At 56.0% G+C, this 23,843-nt stretch overlaps 2 protein-coding genes across 4 annotated transcripts; one reads left to right on the top strand and one right to left on the bottom strand.

Moving 5' to 3' along the window:
• Positions 1-761: 761 nt before the first annotated feature.
• Positions 762-14,942, bottom strand: TIE1 (tyrosine kinase with immunoglobulin like and EGF like domains 1). Of its 2 annotated transcripts, none has more exons than XM_053984655.1 (23): positions 14,196-14,942; positions 13,444-13,731; positions 9,968-10,078; positions 9,704-9,859; positions 9,481-9,612; positions 9,051-9,191; positions 8,719-8,847; positions 8,203-8,348; positions 7,915-8,059; positions 7,502-7,660; positions 7,194-7,331; positions 6,798-7,088; positions 5,482-5,772; positions 4,642-4,955; positions 4,336-4,546; positions 4,073-4,183; positions 3,779-3,969; positions 3,565-3,678; positions 3,344-3,414; positions 3,051-3,091; positions 2,832-2,928; positions 2,478-2,577; positions 762-2,235 (listed from the first exon to the last, which is right to left on the bottom strand). In XM_053984655.1, the coding sequence occupies exons 1-23, from the start codon at positions 14,239-14,241 to the stop codon at positions 2,164-2,166; spliced, it is 3,495 nt and encodes a 1,164-aa protein (XP_053840630.1). In that variant the 5' UTR covers positions 14,242-14,942; the 3' UTR covers positions 762-2,163. The 2 variants fall into 2 exon arrangements, with proteins under 2 accessions (XP_053840630.1, XP_053840631.1); XM_053984656.1 differs by having other exon boundaries at positions 773-2,235; positions 4,762-4,955; positions 14,196-14,941.
• A 2,585-nt stretch (positions 14,943-17,527) lies between these two features.
• C9H1orf210 (chromosome 9 C1orf210 homolog) lies at positions 17,528-23,387 on the top strand. 2 transcript variants are annotated; one of them, XM_053984662.1, is made up of 4 exons: positions 17,528-17,945; positions 19,795-20,302; positions 20,934-21,080; positions 21,517-23,387. In XM_053984662.1, the coding sequence occupies exons 1-4, from the start codon at positions 17,856-17,858 to the stop codon at positions 21,864-21,866; spliced, it is 1,095 nt and encodes a 364-aa protein (XP_053840637.1). In that variant the 5' UTR covers positions 17,528-17,855; the 3' UTR covers positions 21,867-23,387. The 2 variants fall into 2 exon arrangements, with proteins under 2 accessions (XP_053840637.1, XP_053840636.1); XM_053984661.1 differs by having other exon boundaries at positions 17,529-17,945; positions 19,783-20,302.
• The last annotated feature ends 456 nt before the right edge of the window (positions 23,388-23,843 follow it).

Below are 23,843 nucleotides of genomic sequence, written 5' to 3'. Positions count from 1 at the left end.
GAGGATGGGGTAGGAAGAAAAACAACCCCGAGAAACTAGGGAGGCCCCTGTGTGGGGCAGGGCAGGCTGTTGGGGCTGCTGCCACATGGGAGCATGGGATATGGAACAGCTGATCTGCCTCCATTGTGTCCTGGTGTACTCCATGTCTGCTCTGCCAGTGGCACCGTCTCTGTGGTTGTGCTGGGAGAAGAGCTACAGGCACAGGGGGCAAAGCCCTCAGAGGTGCTAGTGGTGGTGGTGCAGGAGCAGGGCCACCACAGTGAGGTCCCACAGTCATGCTCAACCTCATGCCAGTCCATTACTTCCAGTGCTGGAGGGTCTCCCACCCTGCCAGGGCACAGCACTATTGCACAGCCTGGGGGGCACCAGCCAGGGCACAAGGAGCCACTTGCACATGTGTCCACTGTGCACCAAGGCCAGGTTTGCTTCTTCAAGCCCAGCAGCTGAGGACAGCACCAGAGGCACTGAAGGGAGAGAGGAGCAGCCAGCCCCAAGTTGCCACAGACAAATTTTGTCAAAAAAAGAAGAAAGACCTAGGTGTGAGCAGGACTGTGACACTGTCCCAAACACTGTTCCCACCCGGGAGCAGAGGGGGTGCAGAAGCAGTGGCACATGTCAGGCTGTTTGTGAAGACCAGCCACTCCCCATCACTGATTCACTGGGGATCTCAGGGATGGGGCAGAGCAGCTGCTCACTAACAGCTGCATTTGACACCAAAAAGCACTGGAGGCCAGAATGGAAAATCAGAGTGGTATTGACAGGGTTCAGAGACCTTCTGGGGATAAAAGACGCTTGCCCAGAAGGTCAGTACAAATGTCCCTGTCTCCAGCAGGGATACCAGGCTCTGCAGGAGCCACTGTTGCTTCTTGCACATGGGACTGCAGAAGACAGATAGACAGACAGCTGGATGGCATGTCCAGGGCTGAGCAAGCTGAAGCCAGAAGAGATGAAGTCCAACCACTCTCAGGGTAATGCACAGGAGCAGTGCAGGTGAGGAACCGAAGCCTGGGACAGGAGCTCCTCCAGGAGGGTCAGCGCAGAGCCCAGGCAGCCCTCGAGGGATGGGCACTTGAGCCTCACCCTGGCAGCACATGTTCGAGCAGGCTGGTCAAACGCAGCTGTCACTTTGCCAGAGGTGGGAAGTTACCTGATGGCTCGGCACAGTACTGGGAGGTGCCAGCTGGCCAGGGTGGGAAGGGTGTGGAGTTGCACAGCTCCACAGGACCCAGCTGGAGGGGCAGGGCCATCCCTTTAAAGACCAGCCAGCTGAGGGGAAGCTGCAGGAACAATTTCTAAGCATGCAAGAGGCAGCTGTGCATAGGAAGGACATAGTCTGCTCTCCATATCCCTTTGGGGACAAGACCAAGTTTTAAATTGTGTGTGTGGGGAAAGATCCCAGTTGGATCCTAAGAAAACCCATCTCCATACCATGATGAGACCTGGGACTTGTCTAGGAATGCTGGGACATTCCTGGGGAATTATCAGAGGATCCCAGTGGGAAGAGGATTCTGAGGAGTGCCCACCACAGCAGTAGATCACTGGGCCCTCACATCCTGTTCCCCAGTGCTGTCAGCAGGGCAGAAGTGGGTCCCCACCAACACTCCTCTGGACCTGGCTGTTGCATGATCTTTATTGTCTGTAAGGCAGAGCTGACACCTCCGAAGGGCCACTGCAGAGCTGGAGGCTGTGCACAGCCAACACTGTCCTTTTGCACCTGCCAGGGTGGCCCCATCCCATGCCAGCAGCACTGCTCACAACCCCTGGCACCACTTCAGGCCCAGAGCATGCTGAGGGCTGCAGGGCAGGCAGTTGCTGTGTTGCTCCTTCCTCCTCTTGCCCAAAGCTTGAGTATTTGTGTCCGTGGGCTTAGGCAGTACCCTGTCTCCTGAGGGAGGCCCTCTCCTGCCTGCTCTGCTGCCAGCACCGTGCTGCTGCTTGTCCTTGGGGGCCACCCCAGCATGTCCCAACAGTGTGGGGCTGTTAGTGGCTGGCACCATGCCAGGGAGGGGACAGCACAGTCCTGCTGCAGGGAAGGCACTCTTGGGAAGGGACACTGCCATTTGGCTGCTTGGCCCTGGAGTGGACGAGCAGCCCCTTGTCCCCACAGCACTGTTCCAGCAGGCTGGGGCCAGCATTGACCCTCTGAGCGGTGCCAGCACAGCCTCATGCCTCCTCGGCGGTGGCATCAATCCCCGCGTAGGTGAAGTTCTCGAACAGGGCCATGTTCACGTAGGCCTGTGGGGGAACTCCAGTTAGGAGCCAGTTGTGAGCATGTCCACATCTATCTCCTGTCCCCACTAGCATGCTCACTGGTACTGTGCCCTCTTGTCTCCCTGCACCCAAAAAGTGATGGTGGGGTTAACCCCCAAACATGGTTCTGCTGCTGGCTGTCTGGTCCTCGAGGCCAAGGGATGCTCCAGCATGTAGAAAAGCCCCGTGGCCGTGGGCATCCCTTCCACTGAGCCGCTACCACTCACCTTCCTGGCCTCCAGCATGCGGATGAGCTGCATGGAGATCTGGGCGAAGGGAGGGCGCTCGTAGGGGCGGTCCCGCCAGCACTGCCGCATCAGCTCGTACCTGGGGGCGGAGAGTTGTGGGCGGCTCAGTGCGCACAGGAGGAGAGGGGACAGAAAAGCTCCTTGTGGGAGACGGGGGAAGCAAGCAGGAAACTAAACCCAAGGAAAGGTGTTTGGGTGTGGGACCCCAGCCCATCCCATCCCTCAGCCACAATGCAGAGGCAACTAGGCAGCAGCTACTTAAAGTTGGTGCGAGCCCTGTGGGGCAGGGGGGTTACGTGGGTGCCACCACCAGCCAAGGCTCTGTCCACTTACACCTCGTCGTCGCAGTTGCGCGGCTTCTCCATGCGGTATCCCTGGGGCAGCTTCTCATAGAGCTCGGCACACGTCATCCCGCAGTATGGTGTCCCCCCTACAGCCAGAGACACACAGGGGCTGAGGAGGTGACAGTCCCTAGGGTGTTCCCCCCAGGGCCCCAGGATAACTGGACCTACAGGGATCTGACTGAAGGCAGGGGACAGGAAAGAGCCTTACCCAAGCTGACAATCTCCCAGAGCAGGACACCGAATGACCACCTGAAAGGGGAGGAGCCGAGGCTGTGACAGAGTGCCTAGCTGTGCCCCGCTGATGGGCACAGGGCAAAGCCCAGGGTAGAACAGGCAGCCAGGGCTTGGGCTGAGCCAGCAGCTCCTCAGGGAGATGCACCAGCGTCACGTCCTGCCCTTGCAGCACCCAGAGCAAGAGCATTGCCTCTCTGACTGCACCAGAGAGGGGTGGAGGTGACCACAGCCACGCCCCAGCCCGGTGCCCCCGCCTGCAGCACTTACACATCGCTCTTGGTGGTGTACACACTATAGTTGAGGGACTCGATGGCCATCCATCGAACTGGCAAACGGCCCTGGGGAAAGAGAGAGCCACCATCAGGGCTGGATGGGTGCCTCCTGGGTGGATGACAGCTGTGATGCAGCTAGTCCTGCCATGGTGGGTTGGTCACACTGATGGTGGGCATCCTGCCCCATGGAGATGGCTGGATTCACTCCTGGCTCACCATTGTCTTCTTGACATAGACCTCCTCCCCTCTGGAGAGGCCAAAGTCAGCAATTTTGGAGGCCAGGTTTTCTCCCACCAGAATGTTTCTTGCTGCCAGGTCCCTGTGAATGAACTGAAAGAGAAGAACAGTTCATGCTCCCTCCTGCTGGCCTCAGGGACCTCATGCCTCGATGGGGAACCCCCAGGCCTCAGGGGGGCTTGCTGGGATGTACCTGCTTCTCACTCAGGTACTGCATCCCCTTGGCCACGTCTGAAGCAAACTGGAGGAGCTGCTGGGATGTGAGGGTGGAGGCAGTGCCATGCTCCTTGGCAAAAGCTGGGTCTGTCTCCAAAACTCGGCTTTTGCGGAGGAAGTCGAGGAGGTTTCCATATGGAGCATATTCAATGGCAATGTACAGGTAGCCTAGGGGGCAGGAGGAGGTTGGGCTTCTGGGGCTCTCCCCAGCAAAAAGGAATTGACAGCTGGGCAAAGGTTGTGGGGCAGGGGAGAATGGGACAGCCCTCACCCTTGTTCTCACAGGCACCCAGCAAGTTGATGATGTTAGGGTGATGGCCCAGTTTGCACAGCACCTCCAGCTCCCCGGCAAAGTCCCGATGGTCATTCTCTGAAGCAAACTCTGGAAGCAAAGAAGGGACAAACACCGCAGGCTACAACAGGGGCCTTTCCTCTGCTTCTCTGCAAAGGACTCCTGATGCTCCCCAGCACTAGCATGGCCCAGGACACAGCTGCAGCACTCAGCCCACCCTGCCTGCCTCCCCCAACACTCACCTTTCAGCATCTTGATGGCTGCATTCATTTTCAGGCCGTCCTTTTTGATCATGGCCCTGATTACCTGCCCAAAATTGCCCTCTCCAATCATGTCCTCAAACTTGATGTCTTCCCACTCCAGGATGGGGTAGCTGAGGGGCTCAGGCTGTGGCTTGGGCCGGCGTGTCAGGGTCAAGGTCCCTGAGTTGAACTGTAAGATGGTCTCTTCCCCCTGGCAGATGGAAGAGGGTGAGGTTAGAGGCACCGGGCACCTGTCTGCCCATGCGGCAGTCCCAGCAGGACAGGAGACAAGGGTGGGCTCCGCACCCTCTCCGCGTGGAAGTGAGGTCTGGCTGCATCCGGACTGGAGGCTATGGAACGTGACCTGGATCGGGCTGGGACGTGGGGAGCAGGGGACACGGTCCTGGTGGGGCAGGCGGCACTCACCGATCCAGACTGGTATGTAAAGGTGCGGCGCCGGTGGAAAAAATTCTTCTTGATGAGGAAAAGTGCCAGGAGAGCAAAGAGGATGGTGAAGCAAGTGACGGACACAGAGCCAACAATGGCCAAGAGCAGCTGCTGGTCTGTTCCTGCCTGCTCAGTGCTCTGGCTGCCCAGGCTGGGCGGCACGCTCAGCACTCCTGCCAAAAGGAGGGATGGAGGGTTGTGGTCCATGGTCAAGCCCTGTCTGGCCTGCACTAGTGGCCAACCACCATGACAGCAGCCCTCTCCCAGCACCAAGACCCCCAATGAAGATACCATAACCACATCCTGAGCTCATGGTGCCAGAGTGGCACAGCGGGGAAAGTGTCACAGCCTAGCTCCTGAAACTGAACCACTGGTTTATGGACCTCCAACCAGCTTTGGGTCAAGCCATGATCTCCTTGAATGCTGACTCTACTCCCCCAGCCTCTTGATTCACATCCCCTGCTGCTCAAGGCAGAGTCACTCTGTAGGTGCCATGCTGTCATCATGCCACCCCTGCCCCTGTAGGACTAGGAGGAGCAGGTCTTCTTAAGACATAAAGAGTTTTGGTCTTGTGCTGCTGCTTCAGAGCCACACTCAGAGGTTACCACAAGCACCCCAATCATTTTTTGCTGACCCAGAATCTGAGCCCAAGCTGCAGCAGAGCTGTGAGCCCCCTGCCTGCTGGGACACCCCTCTCACCATCCCCGAGGGTCTTGGCTTTCACGGGCAGGCTCCATTCCCCTGGAACATGGGAGTTGGCACGGACACGAAACTGGTAGCTGGTGCTGGAATTGAGGCCCCCAATGATCTTGGTGGTCTCGGCGCCGCTGTCGGTGTCAATCCACTGGGGTTCACTGGTGCTCCCCACCTGCTGCAGCTCCACGATGTACTTGGTGATGCCCCCGTTGGGGTACTCGGGCACCTGCCAGGAGAGCCTGACAGCAGTGTCGGACACGGGCTCTGCCGAGAGCAACTGCGGGGAGGAGGGCCCTGGGACCAAGAGAGGAGAGAGTCAATCCCAGAACAGGGCTCCTCATACTGCCGGGGCTCAGTGCTGCTGTTAGGATTGAACCCTGTGGGTGGCAATGGCAACCAGAGCCAGGTCAGCTTTGAGGGATCTTCAGGGACCCCTGGCCCCTGCTTGGAGGAGGTGGAGGTGCTCTCCATGTACCACACTGAAGCAGGACAGTATTCCCAAATGTTCCAGCCACACCAGCCACACCATCTGAGGTCTAGATGCCTGTGTATTGACTAGTTCTTGTGACATTTTATTTCTTCAGGCCTCTGTCACATACTGCCTGCCCACCACCTCCTCTGAGCCCCCTCCTGCCTGCCCACATCCCTAACCCCGAATTCCCAAATCATACAAAGCTCTTACAAGCAGAGAGCAGAGGAAACCTCTCATCCCTCAAGCCTGATGTCTACCAGTCCTCTCAATGTGTACCACACAGTGCCAAGCCTCCCCAAAGGCCTCATGCATGCCTTTCCCTTTGGTTGCCAGAAAGCTTGGTCAGGCTGGTGCTCCATCTCCGCATGGTCTTGCACCTACTTCAGGGGCTGTGTGTATGTGTGCCCACAGGTGGGACTGCAGGGCTCCCCAGGCCCTAGTGACCACAGAGCAAAATTACCTGGCAGCAGTGTTAAAGCAAACCAAAGGGAACTATTTTTTTCATGCAGAGTATAATTATACAGAGGAACTAGTTGCTACAGGGTATTGTAAAGGCTGCAAGTATAGACAGGTCCATCAGGGTTTGGGCAAGGGTGCAGAGAACAGATCTGTTTGTGAGCATCACTCACGATGACCTGAATGTCACATTCAGCTTAGAATGTTTCTCAGCTCCTTGGTGCTGGAGACTGCAGGGTCTAGTGAGGAAAGAAGGGCCCATTTTCTCCAAACAGCTGTTCATGTTCTATCAGAGATGGGATAAGGAGCAGCCAGACCTGGGGATGGTTGCTGTTACAATTATAACTGATTTATCATTGTAATTCCCTGTTATTGTTCCCACTGGACCCACCTTTACTGTTGATCATGATCTTATAGGGGTCAGAGGGTGGCCCCAGGCTGGTGCAGTGGTACACCAGCACCTCCAGCCTGTACTCCTTGTTAAACTCCAAGTCCCCGATGCGGGCAGAGAGCACAGAGATGGATGTGACATTTTTCTCAGAGACCAACCGCTTTGCAGAGTCAAAGAGGTGGACAATAAACCCATGTGCTGGCTCATGGTTGCTTGGCAACTTCCAGTTGACATGAAGCATATTTTTCTCTTCTATGGACCAGCCTTCGATCACAGGCTTGACTGTGGGCTCTGCAAACAAAAAGGCAGCAATATCTCATGGCGCATCAGCTGTGACACCTTTCAGGCTCCGGGCTGTGCAGGGTCAGAGTCAGGGTCAGGGTGATGGAGGCTCACCAAGGCAGTCAGTCACCATGATGGCTTCGGGACCCTTGCTGCCCTCCCCACCGGCCCCTGGCCGGCTCAGCTGCACCTTGACGATGTAGGCGGTCACTGGCCGGAGGTTCATGAGGGTGATGTTCTCGCTGTTGTCGACTGTTGGCCAAGAAGACATATCAAAACCAGGCCCATCATCCACAGTCTGCCCTGCCACCAGCATCCTCCTCAGCATCACCACAGGGGGCCTGGTATGGAGACATCTGCCCACCTCAGACCTCACCCTCCCACACACAGGTTCTGTGTCCCCCAGCCCTGCAGACACATACCTACAATGGATGACCATGCTGAATTGTCATCCTTGGGCTTGTAGAAGAGCTTGATGGAGGTGATGGGTCCATCACCAGAGAAGCTGTCCACAGGTGACACCACCAGCTGGCGACTCTGCTTGGCCAAGAGCCGGGGGGCGCTCAAGGGCACTGGTGGCACTTGAGGGGAAGAAGGGAATGACACTGGTGGAACTGGGAGCAAGAAGGAGCAGAGCATGGATACATCTGCCACTTCTTGGCTCCTTTCAGCTTTGTCAGGAAAGTCTTTTATAATCACCCAAACCTGTCTGCTGGCACTGTAGCCCATGATGGGAGACACCCCGTCAGGGGTGGGGGTGGTATTGCCACACCATGCTGACAGCCTCCCCCAGCAACCCTGGCTTGTCCTGCTCATGCCACCACACTTTCCTCACCTCGGATATTGACCTTGACTTTCCGGCTGTCCTGGCCCCCAGTTGTGGAGACTCGGCACTCCCAGAGCCCCGTGTCTGCCTTTGTCAGGTGCCTCACCTCAAACTCGCAGGTGATCTGCTTCGGCTCGATGATGGTTTTGATGACCTGCGGCACAGAGGGTGCTGTCAATCCCTCCACTCAGCCCCCGGCTCAGCCCCCATGAGTCTGATGCTGCCCAGCAGCTCCAGGTACTCTTCAGGGAGCTGTCAACATAGAGATGGTGGTGGGGCAAGGGCACGGGGCAGTACCTTGAGCACGGTGCCATCAGCCTTGCGCAGCTCCACGCTGTCCCTGGTGGGCAGTGGGTTGCCAATGGCCACACAGCTGATGATGGGCTCTGAGCCCAGGTTGAACTCCAGCTCTGAGGCCAGTTGGATGATCTGGGGAAACCGGTCTGGTACATAGAAATCAACATTAGGGCTGGCCCTGCTCCTCCCCAGGCACAAGAAAGCCTGGCACCTTTTCTTGGATGCAAATACAGCCAGACTGTGGTGCCAAGGGAAAGGTGATGGATGCTGTGGTCCAGCCCTGATCCCATCCCACATGCTGGGCTCAGCAACACTCTCAGCACAGATAATGCTGGGATGCCAGATCAGATGTTGCCCTTGCAATGTCCTGGTTTCTACAGACTTGGAGTCTCTTTCCATAGGCAAGGGGTCCTGCAGAACCAGCTGGTGAGACCAATAGGTCACTGGTGAGGAAGGAGCCAGCGCCCACTTGAGGGTGGGGCATGGGAACCTGCCACAGCCCTGTGCCAATCTCACCTGACTTCTCACAGTGCTGCCCATGCCAGCCTGCGGGGCAGACACAGCCACTGAAGCGGTTACAGCTGCCTCCGTTTTGGCAGGTGCACTCCAGGGCACAGTCAGGGCCGTAGAATCCTGAGGGACAGGCTGTGGGAAGAGAAGAGCTTACTGCTATCCCTGGCCATGGCACAGGACCACAGAGAGAGCAAGCAGCTGATGCAGGCAGCAGTGCTGCTCAGATGTGGACCCTCAGATGTGGAGAGGTTTGCAGAGGTACTGCTGGAGAGCGGCCAGGCCCTGGAGGAAACCCAGCTGAGTGGGAGAGCTCACGAACATCCATGTCCCTGTACCTTGGTCGCAGCGGGAGCCACTCCAGCCCGAGGCGCAGGAGCAGCCATAGGGGTCGAGAAGACAGAAGCTCAGCCCCCGGCAGCCCTGGGCTCTCTGGCACGTCTCCTGGCAGTTGCGGCCAAACTGGCCTTCCCGGCAGGCTGGAAAAAGAAGCATGGTCTGCCCTCACCCACCATTCATCCATGCACTTACTGCTTGTGCATGGCACAGAGTTGGCTCAGGTGCCCCAAGCCCCATATCACCACCTCAAGGAGATATGGGACCCATGTGGGTGCTCCAGCCCTGGCTCAGAAACAGAGGGCACTGAGGACAAGGAGGTGCTGGGGATGAACACGGCATTTCTAGACACAGTGCTCAGGTCTAGGGGTGCAAGAGAGCCCCCACATATGCCCTGGGCACAGCACCCAATGCTGGGCAGGTGGAACACACCTCTCTCACAGCGGGTGCCCATGAACCCTGGAGGGCAGATGCATTCGCCAACGTGGTCGTGACAGATGCCGCCGTTCAGACAGTCGGGACAGTCCTTCTCACAGGATGGTCCCCATTTCTTCGCAGGGCAGGCTGCAGAGAGAGCAGAGGGGTCCAGAGTGCTACCTGCTGCAGGGCCGGGTACAGCTGTCCCTAGTCCCCAGGCAGCCAGGGCTCTGCTCACCTCTCACGATGAGGCGGTAGAAGGCACTCCACAGAGGGCTGTCCCCCATGAATGTGGCACTGTAGACACCATTTTCATTGACACTGACATTGGGGAGTGTCAGGACGACACGGTCATCCTGCACCTCGCCCCGGTCCGTGGTTTGGTAGTAGGTGCCTGCAAGGGGACAGAGGGTTATCTGTGACCTCCCGTGCCCCCTGGGCCAGCACCAGGCACCAGCTGGGAGCAGCTCCAGCCCTCTTGTCTGCTCTTGGAACTACTTGCCGTTTCTTTTCCACATAACATCTGTCTCCTTCCTCTTGAGGATCCTGGCAGAGAAGGTGGCCACCTCAGCAACATTCACAGACTGTGTGGCCTTCACTGGGAAGAGGTGGGCTGCAGAGGAGGAGGCACAGATTGCACAGCAGTCAACCCTCAAGGGCACTCACACCCGAAGGCAGTGCTGACACCCTCAGACCAGTCACACCAGGGCACACCCTGGCATGTTTCTGCTGGAATGTCATGACACATCTCCCTGTCCACTTCATGTTGGACCCAGGACCCCACCAAGCCTCTGCAGGAACAGGGCTCCCTTCCCAGCCCCTTCAGGCAGACACCAAGGAATGGGATTTGGCACCCTGCCCTCTGACCAGCCCACCATCTGCACAGGATGCTGGTGGCAGCAGTCTGGGGAGGTGACATCTGGAACAACTGTGCATGGTGCACCCTGCCTGCTGGTGAGGTGTGGAGTGCTGCAGGCAGGGAAAGCAGGGCAGGGGAGGGGAATTAAGTGTGCAGGAGGCTGCACTCCAGCCCCCAAGACAAGCAGTCATGGCTGTTTTCCTGATTCCCCAGGTGCTGGGGTGTGCAGCAGCAACGAACTGGAGTATTAATGTGAGTCAGCCAGACCCCAGCCTGAGCACAAACAGGGCTATAAATACCTTAAGGCCTGGGAAACCAAGCCCTGGGCGTGCCAGGACAGACACAAAGGAGGACACAGGCGGCTGCTGGCTTTTGGAGCCTGGCAGTACTCCAGCTTGCACACACTAAAAGGAGCCACGCCGGGTTGGAGCTAAAACACATCCAGCCCTGTGTCCTGCCCCTCTGAGGTCAAGGACCCGGAGGAAGCAGCACACACCGCAGACGCCTAGGGAAGGGCACCGCAGGTCACACTTGGCAGTAATTTCCCAGAATCTTCTCCCCACCTATCCCTCTAGTTGGGATCTTTCTTCCATGAACTTTGAAGCCCGCAGTGGTGGGACCACAGATATGGCCCTCACTCTGTTTCACTCCACCTCACTCCTTGGAACGAAAGGTGACATTTCCCTGGGGACCCCCAAACACAACACTTTGTGCACACTGATTTACCTGTCACTCCATCACTGCAGCCCTCCCAAACTGCATCTCTCCCCTGTCTGTCTGTCACTTCACAGTGCATTCATCATCTCCCCAGGCAGCTCGGGGACCGCAGCCACACCAGCAGTGCTTGTTCAGCTCTTTGCACCCGCAGCTGGTGACACAGGTCCACGCAAAGACTTCGTGCCATGCCAGTGGGAACTCCCTTGTGTGACAAGGACTTCTCCTACTCCTAATCTCCCTTCTTTTAGTCAGTTATTTACCCATGCAGAGATCTCTTCTACCACCCCCTGGGTGCAAAGTTTCTCTCAAAGAACCTCTGAAAGGGAGTTTTCCCAGTTTTCTCCAGGAATTTGAGCAGACAGTATCAATTTGGTCTTCCACAGCATCCTCACTGCTGCCGCCCCAGAGACCCTACCACTGCAAACTCAGCTGCCTCTTTCTCAGGGACCACACCACCACATATTCTGCTCTTTACTACAGTTTCTGCTAATTTGCCAGGTTCTGACTCGAATTTTCAGTCCTGTAACTCCCTACCCAGAAGTTTTAAGAGAGTCTAGTTTCCCAAGGGCAGCAACACAGCCTTGCTCATCGCACGCCCAGCCTGGCGATGTCGTGTTGCTCTGTTCTGCTATTCATCGCCTGTCTCCTGCTAACAACAGTGGCATTTTAGACAGATCCCCCAGCAAATTTTCCCAACTCCTCTGTTGTGCACACAGATGTAAAAATTTTTAAAATGTTGGTTTTCTGCAGTTGTTTTTCTGGGTGTCTTTCTGCTCTGGAAAGTGTAAAAGATAGTTTATTGACAGATTTAAACACTTCTGAAATTGCTTCTCAGGATCTCTTTGGTTTGCTTTACTTTGTTTTTTCAGCAATGCTTCCAAAATTTATCAAACTTCCTAAGTTCTTCTCCATGCATGACCTTTTGGGAGCTGCCAGCTTTCCTCTAACAGCATTCCCCACCCACTGTTTAATCACCCTGGCCTGCTTTGGTGTTCTCTCAGGCTAAACAGGAGAGATGGCACACACCAAGCCCCTTCAGTGGGTTCTGTATCCAGCCCTCCTGCAAATATGAACATTTTTTTGTTTACTAATTCCCTTATTTTTTAAACTTCTCCTCTAAACAGAGCAATAGAAGCTTCTTTGGAACTTGTGAAAGAGACACCTTTTTGGCACTTCTAACTCCCACAGGAGCTCCTCCAAAGCACTATTTTAGCCTGGCTAAGTGGACCCAGGAGTGGGGGCTGACTAAGAACACCCCACCATGGGAAACAATGTCCCATGGATGGAGCCCCAGAGCCATCACCTCCATCCATGATTTATAAACAGGGACATCTGCGGGTGCAGAAATCCCTCTGTGCTTCTCACCCCATGCTGCTGGTTGTGTCTCCCACACTGTCTCTCCATTGGCCTCTGCTCCATTCCTCAGTGCCACCCTGCTTGCTCAGACAATCCAGCTCCATTTCCAACAGGACCACAGCCATTTTTCAGCTTGAGCCTCTTCACAAGGACAAAAGCTGAGCCCTGCTCCCTGGGGGATGCTTGGGCCCCACCAGCAGCCTCAGTGTCCCAGCTTGGAGACACTTGATCTCTTTGCTGAAGCTGTGTGCTTAACACAGGCAGGCAAACTTATATCCCCTCCTCTTATTATGAGCAAAAGGTCAACTGTTTTAGCTAGACTTTCTAAAAAAGAGCTAGAAAGCATCCTGAGGCAAACATCACAGAAAGTTTCAGTACTAATAGTTTTGCAAAGTCTCAAGCACAGGGAAGGGAGGTCAGAGGGGCAGTGTGGGAGAGTGCTGCCCCAGGCAGTATCCCTGCTGCTGGTAAGCCCAGGGAGGCCCGTTCTATTCTTATGGCCCAAAATAGGAGTGGGAAACAAGCCCAGCATTGCCCTTGGCTACAGTGCAGTCTGCCAGTGCCTCTCAGCAAGCCCCACTGCTGGAACGGCGATTTGCTGCCCCGGGATGGTGTTTGTCCAGCACCTGGGGAGACTGCCGAAGATCTGCCCCAGCACTACCTCCTCCCCTTGAGCCTGTGGTGGGGGCATGGGCTGGCACAGCTCCAAAGGGCTGTCCCCTGCTCTGGTTAATGATTTCCAGACCCCACAACCTCCTCCAAGGGCACTCAACTTCCTCTTGGACCTTGCCCTTCTCCCAAGCCCCATTATAAATACAGACGGCTCCTCCATGGGGCTCGACCATGCTCCTCCAGCTGAACATCCTTTCCACCTCCCTTTCATCTCCTCCCCACCAGTGCTGGTGGACCCCAAACCTGGCTTATGGGTCACCACTGTCCCCCCACCACCCTGGCTGACGCTGGGATTGTGAAGCACAGGGCAGGTAAGTCCCCTGTGTACCCGACTGGAAGGCGGGGGCCTCCTGCTGCCCCCAAAAGCCACTCACCATTGTGGCTGTTGTGCACATAGACCACCTGGGCCTGCTCGGTCGGGGTGCGCCCCAGGCAGTAGAGGATCCCCACCAGGTCAGCCTTAGAGAAGCCCCTGGCCTGGACTTGGTTGCTGCGGTTGCGGTAGTTTTGGAAGCCCATTTTGGGATGTGTCATCACGATCTTGTTCTCCCGCTCGATCTGCAGGTAGCTCACGTCGTGCTCCCCCATGACACAGGAGAGGAAGAAGTCGGAGTGGGACAGGCTCTGCACGTTGGCAATCAGGGTGATGTCCAGGATGGCCCCTGGGGTGAGGGAGCACAAGGGTGTGTCACAGCTCCACAAGAGCATGGCCACACCAGCCCTGCCTCAGGGCCAGATCCTGTCACCCAGATGTTCCCCCCTTTCCAGGACATTTTTGCCATCCCAGGCCAGAAGGCACAGCTAGGGCAAAGCAAGGTGCATTGCAGACACATTGGGATGACACAGTGCACATTTCTGCTCTCCTTTTGGAGACCCCAGCTGGATCAGCTCCCCTGCATGAGCCAAGCACACATCAGAACGGGGGTCTTGGGGTGCTTCTCCTCCCATGTCAGAGAGAGGCAGCCAGGGGCCTCTGAGGGCTCCAAATGGCTGATCACAAAGGGACATTTCCTCCCTCCCAACCCTTCTCCGATGGCGCCACTGAGCTTTTACAGCTGCCTCGTCCCACCAAGCCACCCAGAGGCAGGGGCTGCTCACTTGAGGCAGATGAAAAGGAGCAATTTACCTGCCAGATGTGGGAAGAGAAGTAGAAGATAAAGCTGGAGTCCCATGTCCTTGGAGCTTGTTCCAAATCTGGCAGAGGTCAGAAAATCCCCAGCATTTCCTGGCTATGGAGGTCAGAGCTGGAGGCTGTGGCTGCCTAGGAGGTCCACGTGAGCAGCACCTCAGGTCCACTGCTCCCTGCCCGTGCCCCCCATCTCTTCTCCGTGCTGTTGCTTGACTTCCAGGGCAGCTGGGACAACCTCCTGTGGTGCATAGCCTGGACACGGACTGAGAGATGCCCCCGTTTCTGCTGGCTCCGTGGCCAGCCAGCTGCTCAGGAGCAGGGCTTGCTGGCCAAGGGGCCACTGGGGTCCCCTGCCTGGTGGCAGCTCTTCCAGAAAAAGGCACCCGCCCACCCCTCCAGGGCTAGGGCTGCGAGCTCAGGGTTCCCTGAGCCATGCTGAGGCCCTAGCCCAGGCAGGAGGTGTCCCGACCCTGCTTTTTGTCCAAGGTTCAGAGTGCCTCATGCCCCAGCCCGCCCGGGCGGCGGCATCCCCATCCCCTCGGTGCAGCGCCGTGGCTGATGGCTGTGGGAAGGGCTCTCTGGAGCAGGGAAAGGAAAGGGGCCAAGGGGCCGTGGCTGGCGGCGGCGGCGGAGCCAAATCCTGTTTCCCATGCGGCGTTTCCTGCTCTCCACCCATTGTTTGGAGACGGCCCTGACTCCAGGAGCCGTCGGGAGCAGCCCTGCACGGGCTGTCCCCCGGGGAGCGGCGTGCGGCGGGGCTGAGGCCGCGCACACCTCGGGACGCCTCAGCCTCCCGCCGCCACGAGCCGGGGTGCAAGGCATGGCCCACCCGGGCTCCGTGCTGTGCCAGGGCTTGACTCATCCTGCAGGGGCCCGTCGTGGGGACACTGTCCGGCTCGAAAGGGGCTGAGTGGGAGCCCAGGCAGGGCGCCAACAAACTGCCCAGCTCACACGGGAGGGTGGCCACTGCCCGAGGAGAAAACCCTGTGGTTTGTGGTAAACATGTCTGGGAGGAAGGGGAAGCAGGAGAAAGCCTGGCTTTCCCTGAGCACTTTCCCATGCACAGTGCTGGCATGGGCACAGCACAGCATGGCCTTGCTACAGCCCAACCCCAGAGTGTCTCACACCCAGCATGGAGGCTGTGCCAGCCACCAGCCGGCTCCAGGCTCTTTGCCTGGCAAACAAAAAGCGTTCCCCAGGAAATCACCATAAGCTTCACGCACCAAACCTCACACTGCTTCACAAATCGTACTGTTCCCATGTGAAAGCCAGGGCTGCCAGGCAGTGAGTCTCATGTTTTGATGTGTCCTGGGCCCATGCTGTATCCGGCCAAAAATCTAAAGCACACATGGAGAGGAAAGGGAAATCCATTCATCGCTTCCGACTATTTACAGAGTGCTCTGGGCCGCGCGGTGCCCATGGCATGCTGAGGGAGGGATGGCAGTGAGCAGGGGCTCCCACAGTGCAGCTGCCTGGCCACCCCACGGCAGGACGGCTGGAGAGGATCTGAAAAAGGTGGACACCAGATGCAGCTGCCCTCATTTGCCTGGAAAATGAAGCTGTCTGTAGAGGCCAGTCAGGCTCAGAACTGTGTGCTTATGTGCAACTCATTCTATGCTTCCCTGGCAGCTGTGGGGGAGCGCATCACACAGAGCCCAAGTTACAGTGCACTCTGTGAAATGCACTCTTTCGGGAGGATCCGTTTGAGGATGGGATTATTTACGCAGATTTTTTTTGTGGAATGGGAGCCATGTGGGGTCAGTCTCTGCACCAGGCCTTACCAAATCTCAGGGATCCATTTAGGAATCTGACCCAATGTGGTTTGTTTGCTTGTGTTTTTTTTCTGGGAGTACCTGGATAAGAGCGGTGCTGTCTATCTGTGCAGATTCCTTCAGGTGGAGGTAGGGTAGGAAACCTTTCTGGGGAGTTTTGTAGCCAGCCAGGACCTTACAACTCCAGTTTAAGTTTATCTGTCTCCAGAGGAGACACCGGAGAGACAGGCACAGCTGAGCACAGCTGAAGCAGCTCTCCACACTTGCTCTCCTGCAACATGGAAAGCTTCAGTTGCCCAACAGGCCACTCCAAGCACCTGAATATCTGCTGATTCCATGATCCTCAGCTTTTTCGCTGAATCACAACAGCCTGAAAAAAAAAAACAAAAAAAAACCCAAAGACTGACAAAAATACCACTTTTTGTTATCATTTGCACATTCTAATGCATGGCACCACATGCCAGAAACCATAACACACAGATACATTTCCTGATAGAAAATGCAACCACCCTGCAGATCCACCACTGGGCTGGGCTGCCTCAGCAACACTTTCTAGCCCTGCTTCTCTGGATGCTTGTTCTATTTTATGTGCTCAATGGGTCCCGGGGAGGCCCTGCAAGGCTGGGTTAAGGACTGATCCCACCAGGCATAGGAACATCCTGGAAGCAGGGTAGTTGAGCATGCCCAGCCCGCCTGGGAAGCTGGGAAGCAGGAGCTGCCTGCTGCATTGGCATCCAGCACATGCCCACAGGATGAAGGACAGGCTGCTGGGAACCCCTTTCCCTGAGGAAAGGGTGGGACGCGGCTGTGGAGGAGCCCTTTGGCAGCTGGGGGAGGAGGGGCCGTCCTGTCCCAGCTGCCGACAGTTCCAAAGTGCTCTTGCTGGCAATCGGCTTCCTGACGCTGAGCAGGCCTGGGAGCAGGGAATGGGGAGCAAGGAAGAGAGCTTGGGGCTCCCTCTTGCTGCAGAGGCAAAGCCAGGAGCAGGTGCAGCCAGTTCTTCTTTCCCTGCCTGGCCTCTGGCTCTGCCAGCCTTGCCCACTCACCCGCCCCATCACCCGTGGGCACAGGAGCAGGTCTGGTGTGCCAGCAAACACCCATGAGATGCTGCTTTGACATGATTTCTCAGACTTTCACTGACTCCACAGCAGGATTGGAAGCGAGAACTACTGTTAAGTGGCAGGTCTGTGTGGGGGGTGCCAAAGGTGGTGGGGCACTCCCATCCTCTGGGACTTTCATGGACAGATGCTGTTCACTGAGCTGCTGCTGTTGGGCCCAGAAACCTGCCGGTTTGCTGCATGCTTTAAACACCTTTCTGCTGGAATTCCAGCAAGACTTTTATTTTCCTTTAGGATACTTTCTCGCTGCCTCAGCCCCAGCTTCCCTGGCCAGGACTGGCTGTGTGCCCCTGTCCCAGGTGCATGGACCAACACCCGGACCAGGCTCAGGCTGCTCTCCTCCAGCGCGGTGTCTCAGGGCAGATGCCACAGACGTGTCCCCTCCTCCCTCTGGAGGCCCCCCAGCACCTCCCAGGGTCCTGCTGCCACCCCGGCAGCCCCCACGGCACCCCAGAGTGCAGCAGGCAGTCCCGGTCACCGATCACGGGCGGCCACACGGCTGGGAGGTGATGGGGCGCGGTTGTTAATGTGTAACTGGCACCGCCACCTTTCACCAGCTCGGGAGGAGCGGGGCCGGGGCGCAGCGGGGCCGGGGCGGCAGCCAGGCTGGGTCCCGGGCGCTGCCGTCTGCGCGGCCGGCGTGTGGGGACTCGGTGCGGCCCTGAGCCGGGCGGCCGCGGCCACACCTCACCCCGCACGGCCGGCTCTGCCGGCTTCCCAGCCTTCCCCGAGACTTGTTTTTCTGGCCGGAAGTTTCCTGGAGCCAAATGGCTCCTACCTGCCTGCTCTGCTGGGTCTGTAGCCTCCTCTGCGTCTTGTCAGTGGTGATGGGACACCCCTGCAGCCTTGACCACCAGGTAGGGGGGCCGTGGGGGCTGCGGGCAGCAGCTGGGGGTGGGCAGGGCCCCCGCTCCTGGTCCTGCCAGCACAGCTGGGGTGCCCACGGGGCAGCAGGGCCTGGCAGGCAGCTCCTGCTCTGCACAGCTCAAGAGAAGATGGGAGCCAGCGGAGTTAATTGAGAGATGTGCTGTGCCAGTGGCTGCCAGCCACAGGGGTGGTTTGCCCATGCCCAAAGCCTGTCTGTCCTGCTCCCAGCCTTGGGCTGAACATGTCATGTTGTCCAGCCTGTTCACCAGAGCATGGCCTGGCAAAGCATTGTCTGAGTCATGGCATTTCTGACTGTGGGGGGGTCTCTTGGCTGCAGGTGTAACACAGCTGCCCATAAGGGGTGCATGGCAAGCAGCCATGAGTCACATCCCTGAAGAGGTCCCAACCCCTCACTCCTTTCCCCAATGCATGGTGATGCAGTGGACTGGAGCCAGGGTGATTGGCAAGCCTGGGGCCAGGATCCCTGAGCACCCGGCAAGGAGCAGGAAACACAACTAAGCCACTGGGACAAGCACTGCAGCCAGCAGCTTGGCTGCATCAGGCAGGAGCTGAGAGAATGAAGGAAAATGGCTGTCATGGGCCACTGACCTTTCCACTGAGCTCTCAGTTATTCCACCCAAAGGTTTGCACTGTTTTCCAAAGCCTCCCTCAGCCCAGCTGTGTTTGAGCTGGAAACAGGACCCATGTGGTGCCCCTGTGGCTTGGCCCAATTATAACCCAGTCCTCAACACCCCAGGTTTTTAAGGGCATATTTGTTCCTCTACCAAGCAGGAACAGCAGGGTCTGATAGGAGATATAGATAGACAGGAGGGTGAAAGGAGAGGTGAAAGAAATGGAAAGCCCAGCTAGCTGGAATGTAGCCAGACAGAAACCCAGGACTATGGACCACAGTAAACTTAAAGCACAACATCTCTGCTTGCAAGGTCCAAACACAGCACTTAACAGGAGCTTGTGCCTGCCCAACGAAACTTGCTCTCTGGCAGCTTCAGTTTGGACATTTGACCTCCTCCTACTAAAAGCCCAGGCAAGAGTAACCCATTCTGGGGGCTGCTCCCCAAAACTATTTGAGTTGAGGCACCCTGTTTTACTGGTAAAAAAATAAATCCATCCATGTGGGTTGACTGATCCTTCCATCCTGCTCTGCTGTTTTTTTGGGACAGTGAATGGTCCTTGGCCTTTTTGTTTCCTAATACTGACACAGCCAGCTAGCATTAAACCACAGCTACTCACTGTGTACCCTCAGGAACGTGGGGTAGAGGGAAGCATTGGTGCACTGTCCTGCACAGGCCCCAGGAAGCTGTTCCTGGCCTGGTGACTGGTACAGGTGCCTATAGCTCTGCCACCTGGTCAGCTTCCTGCCTGGCCTTGCAACAGGCAAGGCTCGCCTGCTTCCCTGCTCCAGCTGGGAGGATGCCCCTGTGTCACACAAAAGCTCCCAGGGGGCTGGAGGTGAGGATCCAGGGGAGGAAAAGGAAGGCCCTCTGCAAACTGACCCTGTATGACAACTGCCCTGTACGGAAGGACGGGGGGGTGACAACCTGCTGCCTTCGCACTCATGCATTTGGGTTTTTCCTCCAGCCTTGCATGCTCCTCCTGTGCTGTTTCAGTCAGCTGCTCTCAGTCGTGGGCTGTCCTGCTCATCTTTATTTATCTAGGCCCACTCCAGTCTGGTAGCTCATGTGTTTTTTAAATGTGTGTGTGTCTTTGCTTTTTTTAAACTCTGCTGGGTAATTAAGACATTTGAACCTTTGAGGAGTCTCTCTCTAGAGACACTTCCCACCATGGATAGCCCATCTCAGACTGTAGCTCTTTTCCCAGGGATGGGCCAACTGCAGTGGGAAGAGCCTTCAGCATGCTCCAGGTTCCCTTCCAAGAAACATCACCAGTTTGGACCTCTCCTTCAACTCCTTGGTCATGCCCCATCACAGGACTCTCTTGAAGCATTTCCCTTCCCTGCACTCTCTCAACCTCTCCAGCAATGCCAAGCTCACGCTGAGCCCAACAGTCTTCTCCAACCTCGGGGCCCTGCGTCTGCTGGACCTGAGCAGCTGCAGCATCACCTACATCCACACGGACACTTTCAAGGGCCTGGGAAACTTGCACACACTGCTTCTAAGAAACAACAGCTTGCAAGAGCTTGATGTCACTTTCCTTTTGCCACTGAAAGCTCTTTTCCACCTGGACCTGCAGCACAATGCGCTGGTCTCTGTGGACACTGGGAGCCTGCAGCTGATGGAGACAGTCCCACAGGTCCATCTGGAAGGGAACCCCTGGGTCTGCGACTGCAGCGTGCACCCTCTGCAGCAGTGGCTGCGGCGCAGACGAGGTGAGTGGAGGGATGGGTGGCAGGGAGCGTGTTGGCCAGGCAGAACCCTGAACCTGGGAGTCTTGCTTGATCCATTTGACCCCTGGGCAAGGTCTGAGCTCTCTGCCCTATCCTGTTGAGGGACAGCAAACCAAAAGGTGATGTGTCTGTTCCTTGCTTGCAGTTATGCAGGATACCAAGGATTTCTAAGAATGTCAGCAGGATAATTTGGCTACTTGTCTGGGAAATGGGTTGCGTGTACACTTTGGCCTCTAAATCCATCTTTGTGTGTCTTTTTGGAGTGACCAGATTTTCACTGTTGAGGACTTGGCAGCTCCCTCTCTGAAGCCAGGTCAGGCTCCAACCATCTGAGCTCAGCTCCAAGTAAGAGCAGTGGGGTTTCTGTGGGTATCCATGAATTTGTCTGTATCCAGTTTAAAGGAGCTGCTAATCAGAGTCACACACAGTTCTTTGGTCAGGGGATTTTCCCTTTGGTTTCCTACAATATGCTGAGGGTCAGCAAGTCTATAAGGCAGAGCCAGGAGCACCTTGCAATGCAACCCATCAACCCAGGAGCAAGCAGGGATCTTCTCTAAACTGGAGAGGTGATGGGCGCAGACCCCCATCCCACCTTAGCCCATTTGTTTCCCAGCTGTGCAGGTGACCTGCGTGTTGCCCCCGGGGCTGAGGGGCCAGGAGATTGCAGCTCTGGATTCTCAGGACCTGGGCTGCCAGATAAAGCAGCGGTTTGCTCGTGAGCTCAGCACACCACAGCCGATCACAGTGACTGAGAACAACAGTAAGTTGTGCAGATTCAGAGGTGTCCATAAAGTGTCCTCTGTCATACTGGATGGGGCTGCAGGTGGAGACCCCCTGCTCTGCCCCACAGCCCCAGAGGCTGAGGCTGCTGGGCCATGCTGGTGCAGTGGCTTGGTGGGAGGGTGGCCAATACCTGATGGTGTTTTCTGGTTTTGTGACAGGAAAGTTAACAGGTGCCACAAAGCCACATGGAGCACAGACTCCAGAGTGATGGGCAGCAGTACCAGCCAGCTGTCAGGCAGTTTTTCCCCCAGTGTTCACACTCCCATGGTAACTGGTCTTGGTGAAGGGCATCTGTATTGCTCCTAATGAAAGTGGTCTAGTGCTGGCTGCACACTGCAGGCAGGCATAGGGCTGGAGGATGTGGAGCACTGGGTGTGCCACAGGCTGACCATGCACCTTTTCCTGTGTCACAGCCACTGCACTGCCAGCTGGGAAGGGGGGAAGGAGCTGGCCATACCTGGTGGGATTCCTAGTGACAGCGATTGGCATCTCCATCCTGATTGCACTGGCTGCCAAGTGCAAGCTTGTCCACAAGAACTTCGCCAGCTACCGCCACCGGCCGCTGCCTGAAATCAGCTCCATCGGAGGCAGACACATGGAGGATAGCAGCAGCTGGGACAGGGGCTCCTGTGGGAGCCATTCCATAACTGATGCTGCCGACCTGCAAGCTGAGGATGATGATGGCTTCATCGAAGACAACTACATCCAACCCAGTGAGCAGCTGCCAACAAAAGAGGAGCGGGAGTTGCATCGCTCCATCTGAGCTTACAAGCTTACAACTCAGCCACCACTGCTGTGGCCTCTTGCTGTCTCCCTAACTCCACCCTTTTCCTACCTGCCCTTGGCTTTGGGCCCCACATGTCTGGGGCAGGAGGAAGGGAGCAGAGAGGAGAGGAGAGAGGGATGGGCTAAGAATGGTGATGGAGGCTGAAGGCAGCCAGTCCCAGAGTGTCCCAGCATGACACCAGTAGGCAGCACTGTCACAGGGACACCATACCAGGTGCTGCTTTCCCAGCCGTGCTCAGATCCTGAGGATGAAGGAGGTGGTGCCTGTCGTGCCCGGGAAGCCAGGTGAAGTGGGAAGAGGAGCCTGCCTTGTGCTGCCATGGGGTCTTGGGCACTGGTCCTACTGCCCCATGGTGCCAGACCCTGCCAGTCCTGCTCTGTCCCTCAATGTGTTGTCACACTGAAAGGTGATTAAAGCATCTGCAATGGTTTGTTGGGACTCTCTCAGTGGCAGTGTCTGGAGGAGACCCTCAGCCCCACAGCTGTGGTGCAGATTTTTTTGCATGTGCTTTCAAGAACCAGAAATACATTCCTCTAACTGTGGTGATGACAGACCACTTCTATGGCACAATGAGTGCTCCTGTCCAAACAATTATTTCACCTGCTGTGGTGCGGGCAGCCCTGGTGCACCATCACAGGGTTTCTATGCGTGTCTCTCCAGCCACGGCCCTTCTTTCTTTTCTTTCTTCCCTCTCCAGGAAGACAAGCTAAAAGACACCTTTCCCCTGTCAGCTCTGCAGAGCTGAGCAAACTCATCAGTGCTGCCAGTTGCAGTGCCAGGCCCATGTGCTGGGGTGAGGTGACCCTCTCCCCCAGCACCCATTAGAGAATTCCATGTGTCTCTTCAACTGTGGAGTTGCACGAATGTGATAGTTTTTACATTCCTGTCATCTTTGTGGTATGATGAAGAGCACATGAGATAGCTAACTGCAAGTTATTTCTGCTGGAGTTGGTCATGCCTTCATGGGTTACTCTGGAGTTAAAAGCAGGGAGCAGCAGTGGCATTCACCTTTAGTAAGTGATTCATAAGGCTGGTAAGTTGGGAAGATTTCCTAGGGCACAGCCCAGTCATTACCATCCCTGATAGCTCAGGAGTCTCTTCAGTATGAGATATCAACACAGGACAGCATTTCTCAAAGCTCTGCCACACAGCTAAGTCCCCCACCTCCTTCAAATCTTTATTTCACTGCTAACTGCCTTTCTATTTCTCCACTCATTAAAACATTTAGTGTATAAAAAAAAGTAAATAATACACCTCAGAGAATGCAAAGCAAAGGGGAAAAACGAGTCAGGCATTGGATGGATGAGACAGGGTAGACAGCAAATGTGCCACTTGAAGCTTTGAGCAGGAGGAAGACCTGCTGGCTTCTTTCAGTGGTCAGCCAGTTTTTGCTCTTAAATGCCATATTTCTAAAGTGAACTTTACTTTTTCAGTTACTGTCTTATCATTTGCCTTCTGGGCTCATCAGCTACCAATGAAAATACACTATATACTGTATTTTTGGAAATTCCTAATATCTTTTTGGTAAGATTTAAATCTGGGGGCTGGGAAAAAGCATTTCAGTTATCTTTCTGGGCTTTTCAACATGCTTTTCAATCACATGAATTCATACTAGATGCAGTCTTTTCTTTTTAGTCTCAGTGATGTCTTAAAAGAAGTTAAAAATACAAGTGCCCAGGCTTATTTGTCCAGGATCTTACTCATCAGTCCCTCAGCACTTAGTGGTTGGATGGCTTGTCTACTTTGACCCTGCTCATAAGTCCACCCATTTATTTTTTAGCCAAGCAGACATGGCAGGTTTTCTTGTGTGTGTGCATTTTCTGTCCCCTCTCAGGCAACTGCAGGGCAAGTGGGCAGGAACCTGGAAATTCATGTTTGGGGAGAAATACATCTGGCATGCAGAGCTGGGAATAAAAGGGGTCAGAGCATGAAAAGGAGGATCCTTCTCCAGGG

This window comes from Vidua macroura, chromosome 9, assembly GCF_024509145.1.
Source record: "Vidua macroura isolate BioBank_ID:100142 chromosome 9, ASM2450914v1, whole genome shotgun sequence".
In the NCBI taxonomy this organism is placed as follows: Eukaryota; Metazoa; Chordata; class Aves; order Passeriformes; family Viduidae; genus Vidua; species Vidua macroura.
This window is presented reverse-complemented; position numbering and strand designations above follow the sequence as displayed.